Source organism: Perognathus longimembris, chromosome 1, assembly GCF_023159225.1.
Source record: "Perognathus longimembris pacificus isolate PPM17 chromosome 1, ASM2315922v1, whole genome shotgun sequence".
Lineage (NCBI taxonomy): Eukaryota > Metazoa > Chordata > Mammalia > Rodentia > Heteromyidae > Perognathus > Perognathus longimembris.
The window spans coordinates 54671708-54695186 of NC_063161.1; the positions used below are offsets into that span (position 1 = coordinate 54671708).

A 23479-nucleotide genomic window follows, 5' to 3' on the forward strand; every position below is an offset into this window, starting at 1 on the left:
ATATGGCCTAGTGGCAAGAGTGCTTGCCTCGCATACATGAAGCCCTGGGTTCGATTCCTCAGCACCACATATATAGAAAACGGCCAGAAGTGGCACTGTGGCTCAAGTGGCAGAGTGCTAGCCTTGAGCAAAAAGAAGCCAGGGACAGTGCTCAGGCCCTGAGTCCAAGGCCCAGGACTGGCAAAAAAAAAAAAACCAAAAAAAGGTAAAAGCCTTCATTAGGCTTTAAGTCATAATTCATATTAGGAACTATATCATAGTTTTCTGACACAAAAATCTGAACTGGTTGGGCATAGTGATACACATCTGTAATCCTACCACACAGAAATTGAAGGCAGGAAGGATCCCAAATTCAAGGCTACATGGAGAGACCCTATCTCAAAAAAAAAAAAACCCTTAACAATTTTAGCTGCTCTATGATCACTACTGTGATCATTTTCCCTGGAGAGGCTTTGCTTTCCTTGAAATGCTCTCATACTTTAACCCCTGTCTAATATCCATTCGGCATGGCACCATGGCAGAGTCACTGATTCATCCCTTTAATCATAGGGAGACTATGTTGAGACAGTTGCATTTCAAGGTCAAAGACAACTTTTTTTAGCCAGGTGAACTGAAAATATTTATGTAAATTTTTTCTTCCAATAGTCTTAGTAAACCTTAGGTTTCAATAATAATATCAATATTGTGCTCTTAAACTTATTTTTACCTTTTTCTTGCCTGTTACTGTCCATTCTTTAAGTACTTCACTGGCACTACCTGTAAAATGAAATCAATTACAGATTTGTCACCTACCATGTACACACCAACGAATAGGACTTAAGAGTCTCTGTATTTTGTAACTGCTGAAGAATTCCCAGAATTCCTAATAAGAAAGATTAAAGATTAAATCTTCGAGGGTTGGAGGCATGGCTCAGGTTGGTAGTACCTCAGCCAATGAGCAAAAGTATCAGTACTGAGTTTGGGCCCTGTCTTGGACCAATAAACAAACAAATCTATCTTTGAGATCATTACTTCATGCTCCCTTTTGAATATTCACCTACTTATTAAGATTCCCCTTTCCATGTAATCTCCCCATTAAAGTATTTCAAGAAGAGACTAACTATAGCCTGGCCATTTTATGATTCTTCTGCGTGTCTTATAAGATTAAAGATGACTGGTTTCCACCCAGTTTGTTACACCCTCCCCTCCAGGTTATACACTACCTAAAATATGGCTTTGGAGAGAGTTGTACATTACACCAGACTCAAACACCGAAACTTTTTTTTTTTTTGGTTGGTTGTAGAGCTTGAACTCTGGGCTTCAGTGCCGTCCCTGAGCTCTTCAGTTCAAGGTTACCACTTGAGCCACAATGCCACTTCTGGTTTTATGGTGGTTAATTGGAGATAAGAGTCTCATGAACTTTCCTGCTCAGGCTGGCTTTGAACTATGATCCTCAGATACCAGCCTCCTAAGAAGCTAGGATTGCAGGCATGAGCCACTGGTACCTGGCCAACACTATTTTCTTTCTTTCTTTTTTTTTTTTTGGCCAGTCCTGGGCCTTGGACTCAGGGCCTGAGCACTGTCCCTGGCTTCTTCCCGCTCAAGGCTAGCACTCTGCCACTTGAGCCACAGCGCCGCTTCTGGCCGTTTTCTGTATATGTGGTGCTGGGGAATCGAACCTAGGGCCTCGTGTATCCGAGGCAGGCACTCTTGCCACTAGGCTATATCCCCAGCCCCTGGCCAACACTATTTTAAGAAAAATTTTTAAAAGGGCTGGGAATTGGCAAGAGTGCTTGCCTTGTATACATAAAGCCCTGGGTTTGATTCCCCAGCACCCATATATAGAAAATGGCCAGAAGTGGTGCTGTGGCTCAAGTGGCAGAGTGCTAGCCTTGAGCAAAAAGAAACCAAGGACAGTCCTCAGGCCCTGAGTCCAAGCCCAGGACTGGCAAAAAAAAAAAAAAAAAAAAAAAAAAAAACAGATGTAGGCAAAAAAAAAAAAAGCTCACTTTACAGTATTGAGACCTGTGTATCCCATATAATATTTACAAATTCAGGGAAATGAAAATAGGGAGACTTAATCTGATATCACTGTTAAATAACAGCTTCAAATAAAGTTTTTCTAAAACACGTTTTGTAGAAAGAAATTTAAAAAACACTCTTCAACTCTATAATTCTGAAATCTTGAGTAAGTCTGCTGCTCTTCCTTGTATATTAGGTAAGGAAATTGAACCCATATATTTGAGTAATTGCCACACTCAATCAAATGATAGTAGGCTTGGGAGGGAATTTGCCACCTGTTCCTGAGCCACAGAATCACTCCCTTTTTATAAGGAATCTCAGATTCTTAATGAACCCAACTCCACTCAAGACCTGGCCTCATGAGTTCTTGAATACCAGTAGAGAACAGTTTATAGAAGGTAGTTTGTTTGTTTTTAGTTTGTCCCTTTTTCCAATTATCTTACATTTTATACACAAATTGCTTTTATGGCTGAAAGAGGTATCTTAACATTAACAAAATGTCATAGTATGTTATGTTATTGATTCTGAAGTTTTTGGCCAGATGACCAGTTCCAGGGGTTGTCCCAGTTCTCCAAATATAAACCAAATAGTGGTGAAGGGCAGGGAAAGAGATTTATTAACAAAGCCTGGCCATATCACAGGAAAAGACAAGTAAATATTTCAGCACATCTTTAGGCTTAAATAGAGAACTGGGGCACCAGGACAAGAGATATAAAGTTATTAAACCAAGTATGGTCAAAGATGTGGTTCTACTGCTCATTATTTCAGGACATTATTTTAGGCAAGGCCTAGGCATAAGTTAGAAAATCATGGTTACACTGGGCACCAGTAGCTCATGCCTACAATCCTAGCTACACAGGAGGTGAGATCTAAGGATCTTGATTCAAGGCCGGCCTGGACAGCAAAGTCCATGAGACTCTTATCTCTAATTAAACACCAAAAAAGCCAGAAATGGAGCTATGGCTCAAGTGGTAAAGTTCCAGCCTTGAGTAAAAGTAGCTCAGGGACAACCCCCAGGTCCTGAGGTCAAGCCACAGGACTGGCACCAAAAAAGAAAATCACTGTTGTCTAGAGGATAGAATTGTGACTCTTCTAACTAGATGTTTATCCATCAGACTATCTATTATAGGATCCAAGATGACTTCAGAAGATAATGGCTCAGAACAAAGGCAAAGTAGAAATGAGGTTTTGGCAGGGTGAAGAGTCACTGCTTTTAGCAGAGAAAGTTTCTAAGTTTCTGCTATATTATTATGAGATCTATTGTATCATCATGAAACACTGTTTTACTGAGTGTTCCACAAGTCTGAAGTAACTTATACTGAACCAAAGAAAGAAAGATCTAGAATTACCTTCCATAAATGCTTGTACTGTTTTGTCCACACAATTATCAAAGTGCTGCAAAACCAAGATGATTTCATTGTTGCTCTTGTTGGGAACTATTGCACGCACTGCATTTATCTGGAAAAGATGACAAGGTCATTTAATTCTAACACAAGCAGGTCACTGGACAGCTGAGGCATATTACAGACAATAACAGAAAAGACATTTCATTTTTAACAATGTTATCACTTTTTAGTGTCAGCGAAAGTACATACAACTATCTTACTGGGAATAATAAATAGATGAGTGATAACAGCTCATGAAAATTTAATTTCTTCAAGTAGAACATTTCAAGAAATAGAAGCCATGTACTAGACTGGGTATCAAATATTAATTTAGCATCCATGTTTTTATCATTTCTAACATACTGTAGGAAAGTTTAATGAACCACTAACCAAACAAAATTTTTAAAGCATTTTTCTAAACAGTTACCTTGTAAACTGGGTGCTGGTGGCTCATGCCTATTATCTTAGCTACTCAGGTGGCTGAGATCTGAGGCTTATAGTTCAAAGCCAGCCCAGGTAGACAAATCCAAGAGAATTATCTCCAGTTAACCAGAAAAAGCCAGAAGTGGAGTTATGGCTCAAAGTGCCAACTTTGAGTGGAAAAGCTAAGCAAGAACATTATGTTCTGAGTTCAAGCCCAGGTGCCAAAAGAAAAAAAAGTTTTACTTTTTATCATTTAACTGTGTAATTCTACAAAGATAATTTGTAGAGATAATATAAATTGCAAGGAATTACTTTAGGCATACAAATCATAATGAAGCTATCTGGGTGAGGGTAGCTCACGCCTGTAACCCTAGATACTAAGGCTAAGATTTGAAGATCACAGTTTTTTGGGGTTTTTTGCCAGTCCTGGGGCTTGGACTCAGGGCCTGAGCACTGTCCCTGGCTTCTTTTTGCTCAAGGCTAGCACTCTGCCACTTGAGCCACAGTGCCACTTCTGGCCGTTTTCTGTATATGTGGTGCTGGGGAATTGAACCCAGGGTCTCATGTATATGAGGCAAGCACTCCTGCCACTAGGCCATATCTCCAGCCCCTGAGGGTCACTGTTTGAAGCTAACTTGGGCAGACAAGGTTGTGAGATTCTATTTCTAAAAATCCAGCAAAAAGTTGGGCTGGGATATGGCTCAAGTGGTAGAGAGAGCACCAGTCAGCAAACCACCTAAGAAAGTGCAAGCCCCTTTAAATTCAAGCCCAAAACAAAACAACAACAACAGCAAATGATAATGAACTACTACTAGGTGATAATTGTTTAATGAAACAGTAAATGTAATTGAAGTCTTACAAACACCTAATAAATACTATTTTCCTTCTCAAAAATTTCTACCCTGAATTTGGTGTTATATCAATAATTTGTATTTCTATGATGTGTATGCATCCACTTTTGTATTACATAAATAGTTGTTTTTGTTAGTCATGGGGCTAGAACTCAAGGCTTGGGCGCAGTCCCTGAGCTCTTTTGTTCAAGGCTAGTGCTCTACCACTTTGAGCCACAGCTCCACTTCTGGTTTTCTGGTGGCTAACTGGAGGTAAGAGGCTCACAGACTTTCCTGCCTAGGCTGGCTTTGAACCATGATTCTAAGATCTCAGGCTGAGTAGCTAGGATTACATGCATTAGCACAAGTGCCCAGCTAAATAGTCATTTTTTAAAACACTATTTTATCATATTTTTTTCCAACTTGTTTCCACATAGCATTTTTTTGTTCATAAATGACATGGGAGGGGCTGGGGATATGGCCTAGTGGCAAGAGCACTTGCCTCGTATACTTGAAGCCCTGGGTTCGATTCCCCAGCACCACATATACAGAAAATGGCCAGAAGGGGCGCTGTGACTCAAGTAGCAGAGTGCTAGCCTTGAGCAAAAAAAAAAAAAGAAGCCAGGGACAGTGCTCAGGCCCTGAGTCCAAGGCCCAGGACTGGCAAAAAAAAAAAAAAAAAAAAAAAAATGACATGGGATTCACATTGTATGATACACCTAATTTATCCATTTAAAATTCTAAAATGCTGTTTTTTTAATGCCAGTCCTGGAGCTAAAAACTTTGGGTATGAGCATTGTCCCTGAGCTGTTTTGCTCTCCACCACTTAAGCTACAGCTCCACTTCTGGATTTTTATTTTATTTTTTGGTGGCTAATTGTACCTAGGATAACAGGCATGAGCCACTGGTGTCCAGCCTATGGTTAGAATTTCAAAACTCATCTTCAGAGGAAGGATAAACTAGAAAAATGTTTCCACTAACTTAGCATTCTTTTTTGGGGGGGTCAGTTGGTCAGTCGAGCAAGGGGCTTGAGCTCAGGGCCTGGGCCACTCTGAGCCATGGCACTACTTCCGATTTTCTGGAGGTTAATTAGAGATTGGAGTCTCACAGACTTTCTTTCTGAGGCTGGCTTCAAACCACTGGCACCCAGCAAACACATTATTCTTACTGTACACGTTTAGAGTGATGAAAAGAATTGCAGGCTGGGCATTGCAGCTCAGTAGTAGACTGCTTGCTTGGCATATGCATGGACCAGCTCTATTCCTCTTAACACCACTAATAAAAGGGGGGGTAAGATTACAAATCTTAAATTTCATGTTTCTGATTCCTCAGAACCATGTAGTACTCATGCTCTGACATACAGTGGCATTTAGTTTTGTTCCTGAAATTTCATCTTCATAATGCATTTGTGATAGCTACTGAATGTAATAGTACCTAAATTTTCTTGTGACATTCAAGTTTGCTATACATGGGCTCTCTTACCTTCTCTTTCATATTCTCAAACACTCCTCCCTGGGCCAGTACAGTATTAGACTGCAAATCAAAAATGAATCCTGATGAATCTGAAAAAAATGAGAAGGAACAAATATATTCAACCTGATACATAATTAATGTATTCCATCCCCAAGATAGAAGAACTAAGACTGGCTATATTCTTTTCATAATAAAATCAACAACTTGGGCTGGGAGGGAATGTGGCTTAGTGGTACAGAACATGCATGAAGCCCTGGGTTTGATTCCTCAATACCACATAAACAGAAAAGGCCAGAGTGGTGCTGTGGCTCAAGTGGTAGAGCGCTGGCCTTGAGCAAAAAGAAGCTCAGGGATAGGACCTAGGCCCTGAGTTCAAGCCCCAGGACTGGCAAAATCAATCAATCAACAACTTAGTTATTACTCAACAAGTTCTATAATGTAGGCAAATGTAGTTATAACTATGAGTTAAAACAATAAGATGAAATTTGTTTTTTCTTCTTTTTATTTGAAATTTAACTTTTAATAAAACATGTACATCTTGAGGAAAACACTAAATATATTAATTTCATCAATTTGTCCTATGACCCTTAATATCTTTGTTAATGACCCTGCCTTTTCCAAAACTGTTTGACAGGGTCTCTCTATGTAGCTTAGATTGGCCTTGAAGTTGCTATGAAGCACAAGCTGAACCTAAACTGAAGATCCTCCTGCTTTAGCCTGTTAAGTGCTGGGCACTTGTGCTCATGCATGTAATCCGAGATGCTCAGGCTGAGATCTTAGAATCATGGTTCAAAGCCAGCCCAGGCAGGAAAGTCTGTGAGCCTCTTATCTCCAGTTAACCACCAGAAAACCAGAAGTGGAGCTGTGGCTCAAAGTGGTAGAGCACTAGCCTTGAGCAAAAGAGCTCAGGGACTGGGCCCAAGCCTTGAGTTCTAGCCCTCCACACATGGTTCCTACCTTAACTAAAAAGCCAAGCCCTGAGTTCTAGCCCCATGACGAAACTAACTGAAAAATGTTGCAATTAAGGATATGTGGCTCAAGTGGTAAAAGTGCCCCAAGTTCAAACCCCAATGCTGCAAAAATATTTTTTTAAGTTACAAGTAAATAGTTCCCCTCATGGAAAAATTTAACAGTAAAGATTTTTGGGGAAAATGTGAGTGGAGATGGAAGCTTCTGTAACTAATAATAATAGCAGTAAAAAATTATTTTTAGACTGCAACACATGTGTTATATTTTTAAACTGTTAACTCTCTGAATAAATTTGCCTATGTCCTCAATATCCCAATAAGCAAATTGGAAACTGGCTTCAAGCCGTGATCCTCAGCTCTCAGCCTCCTAAGTAGCCTTGAACTCAGGGCCTGGGCACTGTCCCTGAGCTTCTTTTGCTCAAGGATAGTACTTACTCTACCACTTGAGTCTCAGTGTCACTTCCAGCCTTTTTTGTTTATGTGGTAGTGAGGAACTGAACCCAGAGCTTCATGCATGTTAGGCAAGCACTACCGCTAAGCCACATTCCTAGCCCTAGTACAGTACTTCTAGGCTAATATATTCAATGTGCATAACTACTCCCAGGTCTTAAAAGGTGAGAACTGCAACCCACAGAAAGAGATGGGGCTCTTTCATCTCTGTTTCATCACAAGAGACAAGGGCCCAAAGACTGCTATTGTGACCCTGGGTCAAAGGAAAAAGCCAGTTATTCCCTCAGGAAGACTAGTAGAATAAATACTCCTATCTCAGTCTCATCCCAGCCTCTTGAATGTCCTGCCAATGCTACCCAAAGGCCAAACTCCTCTATACCAGAGAGACCGGCATACTGGGGCACAAATGTCAATTCTGTATTTATATTTTTTCTCTTCCTTTCCTTTCCCTTTTTTTTTTTAAATTAAACCGGGATAGAGCCTGTACAAGACAGTCAAAATCTGTACCACTGAGCTACAGCCCAACCACCATATTCTAAATCATGAAGTCACTAATTAGAGAAAGCAATAACATATTAATTTGTCTACTTGCTAGCTAATGTTGCCCTTTTTTTGAGATGGAGTTTCACTACATTAAACAGGTTTGTTTCCAACCCCTAGGCTGAGGTGTTCCTCCTACTTCAGCCTCCTGAGAAGCTGGGGCCACAATATTATTTCCTTTTAAAACTTACATCATGCTGGCAGATTACACCTTGAATAGATTCAAAACTCTACTTCAGTGAATTGAAGCTTAAGTGCCTCTCTGCATCAGATCAAAAGTAACTTTTAATTTTAATCAACAATAATTAGTATTTTAATAATTTCTTTTCTCAGACCTAGAACAGCCAAAGCAAAAGAAGCAGCACAGGAGGAAATACCAGACTTCAAGCTCTATTATAGAGTCATCATAACAAAAACAGCCTGGTACTGGCATAAAAACAGACCTGAAGATCAATGAAATAGGATAGAAGACCCAGGAATAAATCCACATACTTACAGTCAGTTGATATTTGACAAAGGAGCTAAAGACATACAATGGAAAAAACATAGCCTCTTCATGTACTGGTGCTGGGAAAACTGGGCAGCCACATGTAGAAAACTCAAAATCGACCCTAGCCTATCACCATGCACCAAGATCAACTCAAAATGGCAAAAAAAAAAAAAAAAAAAAAAAAAGAAAAAGAAAGAAGTATCTGGACTTGGTCTATTAATTAAAGCAACTTAGAACAGATTATCTCGATAAGTTTTGAAACACAATCTACTTCTCTTGCAAATTATCATTTAACTGGAAGATCATACTGTGTGTAATGTTTTATAATTCATCTAGCTTGAAGTCATTACAGTCACATGAAGATGTCTATTTGAAAACACACGCACAAGATAAAACAGAAATAAAGTCAAGGATGTGGAACAACTGGAATCTTGGTACAGAAAGCCATACAGTAGCTTTTTTTTTTTTTTTTTTTTCCCAGTCCTGGGCCTTGGACTCAGGGCCTGAGCACTGTCCCTGGCTTCTTTTTGCTCAAGGCCAGCACTCTGCCACTTGAGCCACAGCGCCACTTCTGGCCGTTTTTCTATATATGTGGTGCTGGGGATTCGAACCCTGGGTTTCATGTATATGAGGCAAGCACTCTTGCCACTAGGCCAGATTCCCAGCCTACAGTAGCTTCTTAAATAGCCGGGTGTAAGTGACTTGTGCCTGTGATCCTAGCATCCTGGCTACTCAAAACATTGAGATCTGAGGATCATGGTTCAAAGCCATCCCAGGCAAATTCACGACTCTGATCTCCAGTTAACCAGCAAGAAGTCAGAAGTGGAACTGTGACTCAAGTGGAAGAGTTGCTAGCCTCAAGCAAAAAAGCTCAAGGATGGTGCCCAGGCCCTGAACCCAAGTCCCAGTATTCTCATTCACACACACACACACACACACACACACACACACACACACACACACACACACACTCTACCAATTTTCCTGTTTCCAAGAAAAGCAGCAGAATATGCTTTATTTTTAAGTTCCAAGAAACTTTCAGGTTTCATTGTTTAAAAAGGTTTTCTTGTTCCAATAATAATTCTGTCAATTTCTCCAAGACAAGTGATTGAAATCCTCATATACTACTGATGGAATTGTAGAATGGTACAGGTACTTTTGGGAAACTGCTTGGCAGACTCCTAAATATTTAAACAATTCTACACATAGTTATTTGCATGAGGAAAATGCAAACATGTCTACACAAACACTTGTAAGTTCATATCCACTTTATGATTATTCATATAATTATTCATACACCAAACTAGAAATAATCCAAATGAATACCAACAGATAAATGGATAAAGAAAATGTGACATAATCTTATTGCTACTATGCAAACTTCTGATACAATCAAACAAATCACAAACAGGTAAGAGAATTTGGGGGTAATGAAGAATGTATCTTAAAACAGGATTGTGCCTTAGATGGGTAGGGGAGCACAAATCTGTAAAATCCAGCATTCAGGAGACTGAAGCAGGAGAATCTCAAGTTGTATACTTATAACAGGCACATTTTTTTTTATTAATTGAACATAAATTGTTTTACAAGGTGTTGTACAAAGAGGGTGCAGTTACATAGTAGGGCAGTGTGTACATTTCTTGTGCTATCTTATGACCTGTTTTTCTATCCCTTGTCTAGGTCAGGTAGACATATATGCAATATACAATGTATCAAGAACATATACAGTATTCACAGACTTGGTTTCTATTGTCTCTCCGTCTCCCTTTGGTAACAGTCATATATCAGGGAGATCATGCCCCTTTGTTTTCTGTGTTCTAGGCTTGTCTCACTCAACATTATTTGTTCGAGTTCTGACCATTTCCCTGCGAATAACAATATTTCACCATTCCTAATCGCTATGTAGTATTCCATTGTGTATAAGTACCATATTTTTTGGATCCATTCGTCTGTGGAGGGGCATCTGGGTTGTTTCCATATTTTGGCTATTGTGAATTGTGCCGCGATAAACATGGAAGTACAAATGTCTTTTTGATATCTTGGGTTTTGCTGTTTAGGATAGATGCCTAGGAGTGGTATGGCTGGGTCATAGGGTAGGTCTATATTGAGCTTTTTGAGAAACCTCCATACTGTTCTCCAAAGTGGCTGTACTAATTTGCACTCCCACCAACAATGGAGAAGGGTTCCTCTTTCCCCACACCCCCTCCAGCATTTGTTGTTTCCTGAGTTCAGAGTATAGGCCATTCTAACTGGGGTGAGGTGGTATCTCAGGGTTGTTTTTATTTGCATTTCCTTTACTAGCAGGGATGCTGAGCATTTCCTCATGTGTTTCTTTGCCATTTTTATATCTTCTCTTGTGAAGTCTCTCTTTAGCTCTTTTGCCCATTTCCTAATAGGTTTATTGGGCTTGGAGGGGCTTAGTTTTTTTAGTTCTCTGTAGATGACCGATATCAGGCCTTTGTCTGTTGCTGTGCTGGTAAATATCCTTTCCCATATTGTTGGCTGTCTTTCTATTTTGGTGGCTATGACCTTAGCTGTGCAGAAACTTTTTAATTTGTAGTAGTCCCATTTGTCGAGTCTTTCCCCTATTTGTTGTGCCCCTGGGACTCTATTCAGGAAGTTCCTTCCATAACAGGCACATTTTATAGCATTTAAATTATGCAGTTTAAAAAACAACAACTATCAGCTAAGCACTAGTGGCTCAGGCCTATAATCCTAGCTGCTCATGAGGCTGAGCTCTGAGGTTCACGGATTGAAGCCAGATGGGGCAGGAAAGTCAATGAGACTCTTATCTCCACTTAACCATGAGAAAACTGAAAGTGGCGCTATAGCTCAAGTGGTAGAGTGCTAGCCTTGAGCAAAAGAGCTTAGGGATAGCTCTCAATCCCCAAGTTCAAGCCCCATAACTCCCCCCTGCCCACAAAAACCCCAACTGTCCCAAAAAGGACATGGATATTGCAGCAGTGTTCAATTGTCACACAAAAGGTTTGAAATTTTTCTATTTTCATATATTTCTCCATTTCACAGACAGGTATGACCCCATGGATCAGAAACACTAACTTCTGCTAAGTGTTGGCTAAAGGCTTGCTAAGTGCTGGTAGTTCATGCCTATAATTCTAGCTACTCAGGAGGCTGAGATATGAGGATTATGGTTAAAAGCCAGCTAAGACAGGAAAATCCATGAGACTCTTATCTCTAATTAAAAAAAAAAAAACAAACAAACCTGGAGGTAGCACTGTGGCTTAAATGGGAGAACACTAGCTTTGAGCATAAAAAGCTCAGGCCCTGAGTTCAAGCCCCAGTACTGGTATCAAAAAAAAAAGCTCCCCAAAAAACAAAAAAGCAAAGTGAAGCTGTAGCTCAAGTGGTAGAGTGCCAGCCTTGAGTGAAAAAGTCAAGTGAGAGCACAAGCATGAGATCATGAGTTTAAGCCCCAGTTCTGGCACAAACAAACCAACAGACAAATTAAAAGCTTATAGTAATAAATAATGATAAATAATTATAAGTGAAATTGGCTTAACTTAAGTAATTCAAGTTAAATTCTGATAAACATTTAATAATTTACAAGTATTATTCATAACGAAAAAACATGTTCTGTGGTTGAATAGAAATGTTATTAAAAAATGAGTTCGGCTGCTTGCGGCTGCTTGACCACCTGAGTAGTGGAGCATTCAAGGTTAAACCTGTGCCTCCCGTGAGTAGGCATATCCATCTGCATCATGTGAGCGCCGCCAAATCCATGCACCAAGTCTAACTAAAATGATAGGTTGGTTCAAACAGTTGCTATGAGGCAGACTGTAACTCCACTGGCCACCTGTGTGTGACCTGGCATGCTCTTTAAGTGTTGTAACCTCACTGGCCACCTACGTGTGGCAGGCTCGACAATGTGGTGTTTGCCTTTATAACCCGACCCAAGCATGGCTCAGGGCGCGTGATCCCAGCTCCCGAGTCTGGGCCGTGACCCTGGCGGTCAATATACTTTTTTTTTTTTGGCCAGTCCTGGGCCATGAACTCAGGGTCTGAGCACTGTCCCTGGCTTCTTTTAGCTCAAGGCCAGCACTCTGCCACTCACAGTGCCACTTCTGGCCATTTTCTATATATGTGGTGCTGGGGAATCGAACCCAGGGCTTCATGTATATGAGGCAAGCACTTGTACCACTAGGCCATATTCCCAGCCCTCAATATACTTTTTACTTCTCCAATAAATCCATCTTTTTACTTGAAAAAAAAATGAATTTGGGGGCTGGGAATATGGCTTAGTGGTAGAGTACTCGCCTTGCATGCATGAAGCCCTGGGTTCAATTCCTCAGTACCACATAAACAAAAGAGGCTGGAAGTGGTGCTGTGGCTCAAGTGGTAGAGTGCTAGCATTGAGCAAAAAGGAAGCCAGGGACAGTGCTCAGGCCCTGAGTCCAAGCCCCAGGACTGGCAAAAAATAAAATAAAACAAAAAATAGGTTTGGAATGTGTTGCCAACTACATAACAAACTAACAAACGCTAGCATGTAACTTTTTTTGTGCCTGTCTTGGAGCTTAAACTCAGAGTGTATCTCTGAGCTTCCTTTGCTCTAGTGCTCCGCTACTTGAGCTCCAGCTCCCGTTCAGCTTTTTTGGTAGTCTAGTGGACATAAGAGTCTTAAATATTTTCCTGCCTGGCCTGGCTACAAATCATGATCCTCAGGTCTCAGCCTCCTAGCATAAATTTTTTTTAATGTAGCACTAAGTAACGAAGTTGATAGTCAATATAATCACAGATTATTTGAACTAATAAAGCTAAACCAATGAAAACTTAAGGACATAAATGAATAGGAAATTTTTATTAATATTTTATACTTTTTTGCCCAAAAATCAATTCTATGTAGTTTGTTTTAGAGAAAACCTTAACAATACTTGGGCTTTATTTCCACCAAAATATAAATCTAGGCTTAGTTCAGCCTTATCTGAAGCACTTAATGCCTCTTATGTGTTATAAAGTTTAAATTCATTTTTTTTTTTTTTTTTTTGGCCAGTCCTGGGCCTTGGACTCAGGGCCTGAGCACTGTCCCTGGCTTCTTCCCGCTCAAGGCTAGCACTCCGCCACTTGAGCCACAGCGCCGCTTCTGGCCATTTTCTGTATATGTGGTGCTGGGGAATCGAACCTAGGGCCTCGTGTATCCGAGGCAGGCACTCTTGCCACTAGGCTATATCCCCAGCCCCTAACTTTTTTTTTTTTTTTTTGGCCAGTCCTGGGCCTTGGACTCAGAGCCTGAGCACTGTCCCCGGCTTCTTCCCGCTCAAGGCTAGCACTCTGCCACTTGAGCCACAGCGCCGCTTCTGGCCGTTTTCTGTATATGTGGTGCTGGGGAATCGAACCTAGGGCCTCGTGTATCCGAGGCAGGCACTCTTGCCACTAGGCTATATCCCCAGCGTTTAAATTCATTTTGTAGTACCCACTAATTGTAAAAATTGATTTGTATTTTTTTAATTAATTAAAATTTTTTTGGCCAGTCCTGGGGCTTGAACTCAGGTCTTGAGCACTGTCCCTAGATTCTTTTTGCTTGAGGCTAGCACTCTAACACTTGAGTCAGAGTGCCACTTCTGGCTTTTTCTGTATATGTGGTGCTGAGGAATCGAACCCAAGGTTTCATGTATGTGAGGCAAGCACTCTACCACTAAAGCCATACTCCCAGCCCATATGATTACTTTTTTTTAACAGCTCTGACAAAACAGATATGAAATAAATACTCCCAATTTTTTAAAAGATCAATGCAATTCTTGTGAACATTTTTAGGAAAATACTCATTTTGGGGGGGGTTAGTTATGGGGCTTGAACTCAGTGTCTATGCATTGTCCCTGGGCCTCTTTGTGCTCACAGCTAGTCCTGTACCACTTTGAGCCATAGAGCCACTTCTGGTTTTTGAGTGGTTAATTGGAGATAAGAGTCTCACAGGGACTTCTGTGCCCTGGCTGGCTCCTAACCACAATCCTCAGATCTCAGCCTTCTGAGTAGCTAAGATTACAGATGTGAGCCACAGATGCACAGCTGGAAATGCTAATCTTTTGGATTAAATTAGTTGACTTTTAGTCAGGTGCTGGTGGCTCACACCTGTGGTCCTAGCTACTCAGGGGGCTGAGATCTGAGGATTGCAGTCCAATGCCATCCCAGGCAAGAAAGTGTGTTGAGACTCTTATCTCCAATAAACTACTCAGATAAGTCCAGAAGTGGCACTGTAGCTCAAGTGGTAGAGTGTCATCCTTAAACACAAAGAAGCTCAGGGACAGTACCCAGGCCCTGAGTTCAAGCATCAGGACTGGCAAAAAAAAAAAAAAATGTTGATTATTAAGTCTCAAATCCCTTTTTAAAAAATTATTATTATAGTAGTTCTCATTTGCAGGAGAAAAACACTCAGTGTTTTATGCATAATGGGAAGAAACCAAAGTAAATCACTATGACTAAAAGGAAATAAGTTAAAAAAACTTTTTCACTTATAAATTTTATACCATTAAACAGTTCATCTTTTTTAGTAATCTAAGCATATTTAAAAGCTCAAATTTTCTTTTTTAAATTATTATTAAGTATTTGTACAAAAGGGTTACAATGGTTCAAATGGCAAAGAGCTTGCCAGCCAATTCAAGGCACTGAGTTCTAACCAGAATATGGCTTCCACTCCATATAGTTTTTGGAATTTTTTTTTTTTTTGCCAGTCCTGGGGCTTGGACTCAGGTCCTGAGCACTGTCCCTGGCTTCTTTTTTGCTCAAGGCTAGCACTCTGCCACTTGAGCCACGTGACACTTCTGGCCATTTTCTGTATATGTGGTGCTAGGGAATTGAACCCAGGGCCTCCTGTATACGAGGGCAAGCACTCTTGCCACTAGGCCATATTCCCAGCACACTCCATATAGTTTTTAAGAAAGGTTTTTAAGTACAATGCTTTTCATTCAATCTCATCCCTTCCTTCATTCTCTCCCATTTTCTTTCTCCTGAATTTATGGAGTTTGGTTATGAATTAAAAAACAATAAATTAAAAATAAATTGAATGAGGAAAAGCTGTTGTTATTTTGTGTGTGTGTGCCAGTCCTGGGACTTGAACTCAGGGCCTAGGCACTGTCCCTGAACTGCTTTTGCTCAAGGCTAGCGCTCTACCACTTGTACCACAAGCACTTCTGGCCATTTTCTATATATATGGCGCTGAGGAATGGAACCCAGGGCTTCATGCATGCTAGGCGAACATTCTAACACTAAGCCACATTCCCAGCCCTCTGTGTTTATTCTTTTCATATAAAACTATAATTAGGGCTGGGGATATGGCCTAATGGTGAGAGTGTTTGCCTCGTGAAGCCCTGGGTTCCATTTCTCAGCACCACATATATAGAAAAGGCCAGATGTGGCGCTAAGGCTCAAGTGGCAGAGTGCTAGCCTTGAGCAAAAAAAAAAAGAAGCCAGGGATAGTGCCCAGGCCCCGAGTCCAAGGCCCAGGACTGGCAAAAACAGAAAAAACAAAAAAACTATAATTATATGTACAAAAGTTCTAGCGTTATTACTGGATTTGTCCCTTTACATTTTTATAGGGAGTCCAGGAAAGTTGGAAAAGGTGTTTATTATTCTTCCCCTCATTATAATTATACAATAATATCTTCCTGTAACTTATATTTCCCTTAGACAGGAAGCCAGATAAAGCCAGGTACTGGTGCCTCACACCTGTAATCCTAGCTACTCAGGAGGCAGAGATATGAGGAAGTGGTTCAAAGCCAGCTTGGCCAGAAGAGTCCCTGAGAGACTCTTGCCTCCAGCTAACCACTCAAAAACTGAAAGTATAGTTGTGGCTCAAAATGGTATAGCACAAGCCTTGAGCAAAAGAGCTCAGAATAGCACCCAGGCTCGAGTTCGAGCCTCATGATTAACCAAAAGAAAAAGAAAAGAAGCTAGGTAAGCAATCTTGAAAGAAAGTTAAAGAAAAAAACAAAAACAGAATTTATTCTTACTCCATTTCCTTTCTCCAGGGATATAAAACACATCCTGCATGAAGTCATCCCTGCCACATTTCCCTAACACATGTTCACTCTTCAAAGAAATTCATTGTCAGGTTGCATCTGGCTTTCCTGCAAGTTTATTACAATTCTGGTGTATGTCTGGGTAGAAATACAATCCTTATACAAAATAACTCTCAAGCCAGGTACGGGTGGCTCAAGCCTGTAATCCTAGCTACTCAGGAGGCTGAGATCTGAAGATCACACAGTTCAAAGCTAACCGGGACAGGAAAGTCCATGAGACTCTTATCTCCAATAAATTACTGAGGAAAAGCCAGAAGTGGTGCTTGTAATACACAAATCTATGACCTAATATTCGCAAAATACAGACAAAATCATTCAAGACACATTACTCAGTTGGTGCCAGACCTCACCCCTGTTATCCTAGCTGCTCAGAAGGCTGAGGTCTGAGGATCATAGTTTGAAGCCAGCCAGGGCAAGAAAGTCTGTGACTCTTATCTCTAATTAAACACCAAAAGAAGAGGGGGAAAAAGCTGCGGGTAGAGAGCTGTGGCTCAAGTGGTAGACTATCAGCTTCAAGGGGGGAAAAAACAAACAAACAAACAAAAATCCTAAGGGACAGCACTCAGGCCCTGAATTCAAGTTCAGTACTGGCACAAAAACACAACTACTAAAAGAATAAAGGTGTTTTGTTTTTTTGGTTTGGGGTTTTTCTTGGTGGGGGGGGGGATATAGGATTTTGAACTCAGGATTTCGTGATTGCTAGGCAGGCATTCTCTGTTGAACTATACTTCTAGCAAGAATAGTTTTTAGATACATAGATTTAATTGCGGATCACTACTCTATGTGGAGTGGAGGCCATACTTGGGTTAGAACTCAGTGCCTTCGATTAGCTGGCAGGCTCTTTGCCATTTGAACCATTACCCCACCCAAGCTGTTCCCTTCCCATAGTGCAAGAAATTAAACCCAGGGCCTTAATGCAAGGCAAGTGTTCTACCACTGAGCTATGTTCCCAATATGCTATAGTTATTCTTTCAATAAAGAACACATGTAATCTCACCTTTTTGGCTTTGTTTCCTTGACATTGCAATTTCTTTTCTCTCAAAAAAAAAAAAATCTTTTTCCTCCCCTGGGTTCCAAGAGTACTGCTGATTTAGAATTGAGCAACAGAAGTTGTAGTTAATGCAATAAATACAAAATCCTTCTTGTTCAAAATTCTTCTCACTAGCTGTTAATTTCCTTTGCTTCTAGATATCAACTTCTTGTCAAGAAGTATTATTGCAAACAGTCAAGTCCTGGAGATTCTGAAAGGAAAAACAGAAAACATTTACTAATATAGTAATGAGTACCTGTATGAAACTTATAAGCAACATATACAGGTTTTATTTTGAATTTCTCTATATAGAACTAGTTTTTTGTTTTTGTTTTTTTGCCAGTCCTGGGGCTTGAACTCAGGGCCTGGGCACTGTCCTTGAGTTTCTTTTTTGCTCAAGGCTAGCACTCTACCTCTTGAGACACAGCACCGCTCCCAGCCTTTTCTGTTGATGTGGTGCTGAGAAATTGAACCCAGGGCTTCATGCATGCTAGACAAGCACTCTACCACTAAGCCACATTCCCAGCCTAGTTTTTTTTTTTTTTTCTTTTTTTTAAGTACTCTAGAGAAAGAGAATAGCTGTGGAAAAATACTGCTTTGTTGGTTGGTTGGTTTTTTGCCAGTCCTGGGGCTTGGACTCAGGGCCTGAGCACTGTCCCTGGCTTCTTTTTTGCTCAAGGCCTGCACTTGGCCAACTTGAGCCACAGCACCACTTCTGGCCTTTTCTATCTAGGTGGTGCTGAGGAATCGAACCCAGGGCTTTATGTATATGAGGCAAACACTCTTGCCACTAGGCCATATTCCCAGCCCCAAAAGTAGTACTTTTATTAGGGGAAAAAAAAATCTCAGAATCAAATCATCTTAAGGAACATGCTTTCTTTCTTTCTTTTTTTTTTTTTTTTTGCCAGTCCTGGGCCTTGGGCTCAGGGCCTGAGCACTGTCCCTGGCTTCTTTTTGCTCAAGGTTAGCACTTTACCACTTGAGCTACAGCGCCACTTCTGGCCGTTCTCTATATATGTGGTGCTGGGGAATCGAACCCAGGGCTTCATGTATACGAGGCGAGCACTCTACCACTAGGCCATATTCCCAGCCCAGAAATATGCTTTCTTAGTCTTCTTTTGCGTATCTCTCAAATATTTACTACTTTTTATTACTCCCTAACGTCTTTCTTACCACCTAACTTTCTGTGCAAATCAAGTCTACATCTATAATTTAGCTTCTTGGGTTTCCTAGCTCAATTACTGGTATTTTGGGACAAGAAAGCCAGGTAAGTGCTGGGAATATGGCCTAGTGGCAAGAGTGTTTGCCTCCCATACATGAAGCCCTGGGTTCAATTCCCCAGCACCACATATACAGAAAACAGCCAGAAGTGGCGCTGTGGCTCAAGTGGCAGAGTGCTAGCCTTGAGCAAAAAAGAAGCCAGGGACAGTGCTCAGGCCCTGAGTTCAAGCCCCAGGACTGGAAAAAAAAAAAAAAGCCAGGTAAGAAAGACCTTATCACTAAGGTCTAAGCTACCAAACAATAATTTAACTCCAACAAGACAAACTTAAAAAATTACTTGAGGGCTGGGAATATGGCCTAGTGGCAAGAGCGCTTGCCTCCTACACATGAAGCTCTCGGTTCGATTCCCCAGCACCACATATATGGAAAACGGCCAGAAGGGGCACTGTGGCTCAGGTGGCAGAGTGCTAGCCTTGAGCGGGAAGAAGCCAGGGACGGTGCTCAGGCCCTGAGTCCAAGGCCCAGGGCTGGCCAAAAAAAAAAAAAAATTACTTGAAATTCTAAAAGTAATGTAAATTAAGTGCAAACATTAGCAAGACTGTACAGATAGAGAGAAATGCCATAGACTTGGTTTAAGCAAGTTACTTTAAAAAGCAACAAAGCAAGCTGGACACTGGTGGTATATGTCCAGGTTTGACACCAACCCAGGCACTAAAGTTGGTGAGACTTTTATCCCTTATTTCACAGAAAAAGCCCCAAGTGACACTGTGGCTCAAGTGGTAGAGTGCAAGCCTTGGGCAAAATGGAGATCAGGGACAGCACCCAGGCCCAGAGTTCAAGCCCTAGGAACGGCAAAAGAAGGGGGAAAAAAAAGAAAAGCAACAAAGCAGAGCTGGGCACCTATGGCTCACACTTATAATCCTAGCTACTTAGGAGGCTGAGATATGAGGATTGTGGTTCAAAGCCAGCCCAGGTAGGAAAGTCCATGAGACTCTTATCTCCAATTAACCACACACACACAAAAAACCTGAAGTGGAGCTGTGGCTCAAATAGTAGAGCAATAGCCTGGAGCAAAACAGCCCAGGCTAAGTGCCCAGGCTCTGAGAACAAGTCTCAGGACCTTGATGCGTGCACATCTGGGCACACAGACACACATAACAAAGCAGCAATAACCAACCATTAGAGGGGGGAAAAAACCCAGGATCCAAAGTTATTAGAATTTATATAACAAACAATTTCAACAAAAAATTAAAGATGGGGGCTGGGGATATGGCCTAGTGGCAAGAGTGCTTGCCTCGTATACCTGAGGCCCTGGGTTCAATTCCCCAGCACCACATATACAGAAAATGGCCAGAGGTGGTGCTGTGGCTCAAGTGGCAGAATGCTAGCCTTGAGCAAAAAGAAGCCAGGGACAGTGCTCAGGCCCTGAGTCCAAGCCCCAGGACTGGCCAAAAAATAAAATAAAATAAAAATAAAAATTAAAGATGTACAAAAATGCAGAAATGTGTGAGTCCAGCTAATCAGAAAAACAAATATGAAATTTAAAACATCTCTGAGTAGAACCAAATGCCAGACTTCACCAACAAACTATAAATTTTTTTAAAGAAGGATGAGCCAGGAACTAATGGCTCCCATCTGTCATCCTTCCCATCTGTAATCCTAGCTACTCAGAAGACTGAGATCTTAGAATTGAGGTTAGAAGCCAGCCTGAGTAGGAAATTCTGTGAGATTCTTACCCTAAATTAATTTCAAAAGAACTGGAAATGGAACTGTGGCTCAAGTGGTAGAGTGTTAGACTTGAGCAAAACAAAAACTCAGACGGGCTGGGAATATGGCCTACTGGTAGAGTGCTTGCCTCCTATATATAAAGCCCTAGGTTCAATTCCTCAGTACCACGTATATAGAAAAAACCAGAAGTGGTGCTGTGGCTCAAGTAGTAGAATACTAGCCTTGAGCAGAAAGAAGCCAGGGACAGTGCTCAGGCCCTGAGTTCAAGCCCCAGGACTGGCAAAAAAAAAAAAAAGCTGAGAGATAGTGACCTGGTACTGTGTTCAAGCCCTAGGACCATCACAAAACTTGGAAGAAAAAATAAGAAGAAAGAAGACAAAGACTAGACAATGGCAACAAGGATGACGACAATGAATGATGGCACAGGACTCGGCATATTCGTTCAAATCTATAATCCCAGCCCTGTAATCCCGGCATTGGGAAGTAGAGATAGAAAGACCACAGCTTCAGGCTAGTGAAGTGCCAGACTTTGAAGTCAGGCCCCACTTTACCACTCGAACCCCACTTTACCACAAGAACCTGAGATAAGCAGGCCCTGTGAGCAAACCCAGGACAAGCCCATTAGGGCCCAGTCGGTCTAGAACTCTAACTGCTGGGAATGCTTAACTCTGACTGTCCCCCAGAGTGCCTGGAGCCCTGAGTCAATCAGATTTGCACCTGTGTCCTAATCTTGCTTGCTTGAAGGCCTGATTGTTGTAACTTTGTTGCCTTTATAAGCCCTGTATAATCACAGCTGGAGGCTCCCTCCTAACCTCTGCTGTGTTGGTGGGTAGGACAAGGCCCTGGTGGGTAGGACATGGCCCGAGTTGCAGCTCGTTTGAATAAAGCCTTGCTTTTGCATTTCGGAATGTCTGAGTCTCAGTGGCCTTCTTGGTGGTCGTCTCGCGACTTGGCACAACACTAGCCCTGAGAGTGGACCACTATCTCCAAAATGACTAACTGCAAAAAGATTTAGAGGTATGACTCCTAGTAGAGTACTTGGCCAGAACAGAAAGTCCGGAGTTCAATCCCTAATACTGAAAAAAAAACTTCAAAGGACTAAAAATATGTGGACAATACTTTCAACAGTTGAAACTGAGAATCTTATAAAGAGATAAACTGTTTTTAGAAAGAGAAATTTGGAAATTCTGAAGTTCAAGCATCAGTACTGGCACAGAAAAGAAAATAGGTTTACCCCATAATTAGGAGTGCTTCAAATGCATACAGTGCTTATAAATGACTGTATTTCGTACTATGATGGTAAAGGAGGAGACTTAGGGTGTTCAGGGAAAATTGACAAGATAGATTTAAATGTAACACTAGAAAACCATAGAATCCCATAGGATAAGAAGATGAAATATGTTTATTTGGGAGGAGAATCTTCCAAGAAAAAAATAATTCAAGAAATTCTGAAAATGTAAAATAATAAAGTGTAAGTTTGGGTTTAGGTAGTGAATAGGAAAAGAAATAATTCCAGGAAAAAGTCAATTTTTTGTGGAAAATTCTTAGTGTGAAAAATGAAATCATAGCCAGGTGCTAGTGACTCATACCTGTAATCCTGGCTACTCAGGTGGCAGAGGTTTGAGGATTGCAATTCAAAGCCTGCAGCAATTCAAAGCCAGCCTGTGCAGGAAAGTCCCTGTGAGACTCTTATCTCCAATTAACCACTCAAAAACTGGAAGTGACACGGTGGTTCAAGTGGGAGAGCACTAGCCTTGAGCACAAAGAGGTTCAGAAACAGTGCCCAAGCTCTGAGTTCAAGCCCAACAACCGGAAAAAAAAAAAAAAAGGAACCCATACCATTTGATGAAAAAAATGGGTAAAACTGGAGATCATAATGTTGAACAAGATAAGCCAAGTTCAAATAGCCAAATATCACCTTTTCACTCATCTGTGAAAGCTAAACCTTAAGAACATAGATCTTCATGAAACATATACATATACAGAGAACATGATTCTAATTTTGGGACTATTTAGGAGAAGGAGAGGACAAAGAAAAGGTAGATAATAATTTCTGCAACTATGTATGAAGATGGTAATCTTAATGAAACCTATTGATCAATAGAGAGATGGGGTGGGCAAGCAAAAGGGCCTTTCTGATTATATACAATATATGTATTTTTAAAATGTTACAATAAAACACATAAGTACACTATCCAAAAAAAAAAAAAAGAATACAACAAAGTAAAACAGGCTCCGTTGGGGACAGGGTTTATTGGAAGGAGAGGGAGCTGAAGGAGAAAGGTGAAAAATGAGGATGTTTATGGTCAGAGTAGTTTACATGAATATATGAGAATAGAACAATGAAATCTGTTGAAATTGTTTTAGAAGAGAAGTAGTAGTAGTAAAGACAGCAGTAGTAGGGGAGAGATTTGGTTAGGATTCACTTAGGGATGTCTGGAATGTCACGACCCCCTTGTACAAATAATTGATGCTAATAATTTAAAAAATTCTCGGGCTGGGGATATAGCCTAGTGGCAAGAGTGCCTGCCTCGGATACACGAGGCCCTAGGTTCGATTCCCCAGCACCACATATAAAGAAAACGGCCAGAAGCGGCGCTGTGGCTCAAGTGGCGGAGTGCTAGCCTTGAGCGGGAAGAAGCCAGGGACAGTGCTCAGGCCCTGAGTCCAAGGCCCAGGACTGGCCAAAAAAAAAAAAAAAAATTCTTAAAGTCATGCATCAGTGGCTCATATCAGTAATCTGAGCTACTCAAGAGACTAAAATCTGAGGATCACTGCTCAAAGACAGCCCAGAAACGGGCACTAGTGGCTCATACCTGTAATCTTAGTTACTCAGGAGGCTGAAACCTGACGATTGTAGTTTGAAGCCCAGTCAGGAAAGTCCTTAAGACTCTTTTTGTTTGGCCAGTC

General features: G+C 41.1%; 1 protein-coding gene across 2 annotated transcripts in view; it reads right to left on the reverse strand.

Annotated features, from left to right (window-relative positions):
• The window catches only part of Spats2 (spermatogenesis associated serine rich 2), a 63070-nt gene that overhangs the window by 25412 nt on the left and 14179 nt on the right, over positions 1-23479 (reverse strand). For both annotated transcript variants that reach the window (XM_048365043.1, XM_048365033.1), the window contains exons 2-5: positions 17588-17831; positions 6122-6201; positions 3351-3459; positions 707-756 (exon numbers count right to left, since the gene is read on the reverse strand). In XM_048365043.1, coding sequence (XP_048221000.1) covers positions 707-756; positions 3351-3459; positions 6122-6201; positions 17588-17612 — 264 coding nt within the window. In that variant the 5' untranslated portion in view covers positions 17613-17831. The remainder of the gene's footprint in view (positions 1-706; positions 757-3350; positions 3460-6121; positions 6202-17587; positions 17832-23479) is intronic.